We start from the raw sequence: 4,489 nt of genomic DNA, 5'->3' as shown, positions 1-4,489 counted from the left end.
TTTTTTTTTTTTTTTTTTTTTTTTTTTTTGAGAGAGAGAGAGAGAGAGTTTTTTAATATTTATTTTTTAGTTCTCGGAGGACACAACATCTTTGTTTGTATATGGTACTGAGGATCGAACCCGGGCCACACGCATGCCAGGCGAGCGCGCTACCGCTTGAGCCACATCCCCAGCCCCAAAAGTCTACAATTCTAAAGAATATATCTGTTACTTTCAAAAAGGAACATTACATTTTCCCTCACATCAGAACAATAACATCTAATCTAAGATGCTGAGCTAAAAGTCCACTATCTATAAGTTTTGTGCATGAGTTACATCAGTCAAGTTAACCTTCCAATAGCTTCTGTACCAAAAGAGGTCTATTCTGTACTCTGAGAGGTCTATCCTGCAATTGCTTTGCTACAGAATAATCTCAATTCCCACATTCACAGAAAGATTAACCAAGATGCTCATTCTTGGCAATTCTCAGGACCACAATCTTAACATTTCTAAAATAAAAAAGTTTTATGTTTCAGTAATTTCAATAGCTGACAGAAAACGCTGAAACATTAAGCTCCCATTTGAACTCAATTGTTACATGGTCAGTAACTTATTAGAAACCTTCAAGACGTAAGGTAATGATAGTTATTGAAAGATAGGCTGGAGGGAAACACCTTTGAAAAATATTTTTTGAGGCCACTAGAAGCAATTAACAGAAGAATTTTGCATTTATGGTTCTGTCTAAAACTAAGATGAAAAACATACAAAAAATTGGCCCTATTAATAATTAAGGGCCCTAAGTAAACAAATGTCTAACTCAAAAGTTATTTAACTAACCTTAGGCTATTGCAATAGCCAAGGAATGAGATGACCAAGGACCTGAAGTAAAAAATACCTAAAGGCTAGAAAAAAAATCCTTGGTTATTTATTAATTCAACATATATTGATTAAATTGTCTACTACCTGCAAGACCCTGAGCAAGTTAAGAAGCTTCCAACCAGATGGGAAGACAATTCCACAGGGACAAGTACAAATAAATAAACATAGTAGCTACTCTCAACAGAATGGAAGAAATTCCATCTGAGAAGTGCTATAAGAGGGAGAAAAAAGGAAGGAAATAAGACTTCTAATAGGGATCAGAGAACATATATCCTGGCAAAGAAGGTATGTGACCTAGGTTCTAAATTCATATATATAATCTCAACAAGTGAACACTGGGAGTGAAAGGCATCCCAGGAAGAGGATAAAAGCATACAATCAAGGAACAGCAAATAAAAAATAGCTCTACATAAGTTATGATGAACTCTAGAAGAATGGACTAGAAAATTAGAAGTAAAAATAGAGGGACTCTGATGACAGAGTAAGCTATTTGGCACATTTTTGTTTTAAGTAGGCAAAAGGAAGCCACTGGAAGGTTTTTAAACCCACTAGAAGATTTATCATTGGAAGGTAAATCATCAGATAATATTTTTAACATTACTGTAGACTAGAGAGAATCAAATCCAGAAAACATTTAGTGTGTTATCATGCCAGTCCATGCAGGGAATAATATGAGTTCCATATAGAGTAGGAGCTAAGAAAAAGACAGTTACAAAACATGCTGCAACCACTTCACTGATGATTTACTTATAGTTTTAATGTTTCAAAGCTTAATTAATCATACAAGGTTAATATGCACATTATTTTTGTTAAAAAAAAATTCATTTCACTGGCAATGTCTCAATATACTCAAGTATGGTTCCTTTTTAAAAAGTGAATAGTAATAACTAACCATATTCTATATTAAGGATGCAAAATGAATAATAAAAAGCAGCACGTACATATTTTCAGCATTCTGAATAGGATCTCAGTATGCACAATTTCATTCAAGAATGAAAATTTTAAACACAAAAGTTTATTTCCATGGAAAATAAAGTTTGGATCAGAATTTTCTATAATCTTATAAGACCACATCTTTACACAGTTACAAGAGTCAACTTTTCTTAAAAAAATTATTTTTGGAAAATTCAATTCAACTTGGCCATTATTTTTCTAGTAGGCCAATATTTTTCAACCATTAATGCCTTCATTTTCTCTCCTCCTCCCTACTAACCTCCCCGCCCAACATATTCCCTTTGTATGTCTCCAAGGCAAGACAGTATGTGATACAGTACAATTCTAAGGCAGAATATATAATTCTTATAATAACAGAAATCTAAAATTATTAACCTTACTTTTTACAAGAAAGGTTTCAGTAATGCACTAAAATTCTTAGCAAATGAATGACAAATGTATCTAATAGAAGTGAAGCTTTACCATTAGGGGGAAACAAAGGGGAAAACACACACAATAGATGGGTGGCAAATCTTACAAACTTTACAAAACACCAAAAAGCAGCATCTGGATTGCAGTCACAATTATAAAAGCAAATAAAGAAGGTTCGAAAACAATAGAAAAGAAAAAAATTTCTGAGTGATGAATAAGAGTGAAAAAGGTTTATTCAATATTAGTATTAGTTTTTAATACAGTATCATTTAACATCATTACTAATTGAAAAAAAAAAAGGATAATTTACTGTTCAAAAGAACACAGAAATAATTTCCACATACCTCCTATAAGGCATTCACACTTCATTACACTTGCATGGGCTTAAATCCTTTCAAAGATCTCCAAAAATACATAATCTTATAATAAACCAGGCTCCCAATGACACACAATTTATCCTGTAGGCTTAGTTACAACATTTTAAAAAGATACAATGAATTCATCCTCAACAAAAACAGGGAATCATAAAGGCAGTCTACTTATTCAAAATCATTACATAAAGCACTGTCTGTAATTGCAAACAAGGTTTCAAAATCTGACAGCTAATAATCATAAAGTCAGAATTCAAAGGGAAAAAAAAACAAAAAAAAACTTTGTTTCATTTTTCCCTCCTTTTTCTTCCCTACCAGATACACAGAATGTCTGAAAAGGCCTTGGATAAAGCTCTAAAATAAAGACCCTGTATGGTATACGTTACAATGTGTATAGGAACCTATCACATATGTACAAATCATATATTCACAAGAAAGAGAAAGGTTATAATTTTTACCCTGAAAGTTGAAGTTATATTAAACTCTATCCCATAAATTAAGTCAACATAAATTAAAGAATAATAAAAAGATTGCATGTAGATCTGTCTGAGTTACTATATTCTCAGACTAAGGCCATGACTGAACAAGAACGCCCAATCCCTGAAAATCACTAACCGGCATTTGGCTTCTATGAGAGGAAAAAGGGAGTCTTAAAATGAATATCACGTAGGCACCTCAGTTTCTTAAGTTAACCAAGGTAAAACACAACGAACCAAATCAGACTAATGTATGAGATGATAAGCTTTAAGAAATTCTCCCAAAGGGAAAAACTGACTTCAAGAGTGGAATATAAAACATCATTTGTAGGTAAGAGTTTTTATTGAAAGGAAAAAAAAAAAAAAAGTGGAGGGTCGACAAAAACCTGAACGACCCTCAGTGGCAAAAATAGAAAGTAGTCTTTCCTCCCATCCCCACTCTATCCCCCACCCCCACCTTCGCAGGACAATAGGATCAGGGTCCTAACCTCAAACTTTAAATGTGTAAACCAGAAGCAGTTTTATAGCAACTCTAACTGCAAATCTGCCCTTCATCCCGAACCTAGCGCACCCCAGAATACTTCTGCCCTGAAAATATTACCAAGGTCTTGTTAAACACAAATCAGACCCATCCCAAGATGCTTCCCCCTCCTTAAGTACCTGGAGGATCCATTTCAATATAAAATATCAGTTCTGTCGAATAGGGCATCATCACCTCCCTCCAGTCTGCGTCATCGCGGTCCATACTCCACACCGTATTGTACATCGCGCTGTCAGGGGTAGGTCGTCAGGAAACGTATAGAAAGCATATATACTTTTTGGTCTGATATTTAAAAATCTAAAAATACATATCTGCAAAAGTTCCGCACGGAAATGTACTTCGGGGTTTCCAATGGCTGGTAAAAGTCCAGCCAACTACCAGGACGAGGACAGGGTCCTCCTCGTCTCTCCCACAGCACCCAGAAAAATGCCCCCCTGAACTTTCAAGCTATGGGCTTTTCTCCTCAAAAGTGCTACAGAGAGGCTTGTGCGGAAGAGGGTAGAGGTGTTAAAAAAGCGGCTTCCCAAAAATCCTTTCTACACAATCGCTCTCCAAAGAGAAAAGCTCCCGCTGCCTCCAAATCTTTCCTCGGAAGACACTTTTGTGTCCTCTGAAGGAAGAATTAAAAGGGGGGAAAAAAACGAGTTGCGAGAAAGCTGGGGAATGACAAAGAAAGGCATAAAAAAAAAAAAAGAAAAATTTTAAAAAGAGACTGGGAATTGCGTTCAAGTTTCGGGGTCCCAGTGGTCTCCAGAGAGCGATTCCCTCTAGGGCCAGGATTCGGGTTCCGTTCCCGTGGGGCTCGGAACCGAAGCTGCAGCAGCTTTGGAACGAGGACCGGTCAGAGAGTCCAGAGAGCACGGCTCGGCTGGGCGCTC

At 36.1% G+C, this 4,489-nt stretch overlaps 1 protein-coding gene across 2 annotated transcripts in view; it reads right to left on the bottom strand.

Moving 5' to 3' along the window:
* Pik3r3 (phosphoinositide-3-kinase regulatory subunit 3) overlaps positions 1-4,489 on the bottom strand; it is a 75,782-nt gene that overhangs the window by 70,897 nt on the left and 396 nt on the right. The window contains exon 2 of one of the 2 annotated variants that reach the window (XM_048815460.1): positions 3,731-3,840. In XM_048815460.1, coding sequence (XP_048671417.1) covers positions 3,731-3,836 — 106 coding nt within the window. In that variant the 5' untranslated portion in view covers positions 3,837-3,840. Of the gene's footprint in view, positions 1-3,730 lie in introns of both variants that reach the window. The other variant, XM_015485054.2, reaches the window with a different exon arrangement.

The sequence above is a fragment of the Marmota marmota genome, unplaced genomic scaffold (assembly GCF_001458135.2).
Source record: "Marmota marmota marmota unplaced genomic scaffold, marMar, whole genome shotgun sequence".
Taxonomy (NCBI): Eukaryota; Metazoa; Chordata; class Mammalia; order Rodentia; family Sciuridae; genus Marmota; species Marmota marmota.
The sequence above is the reverse complement of the archived record's forward strand: the minus strand, read 5'-3'. Positions and strand labels throughout refer to the sequence as shown.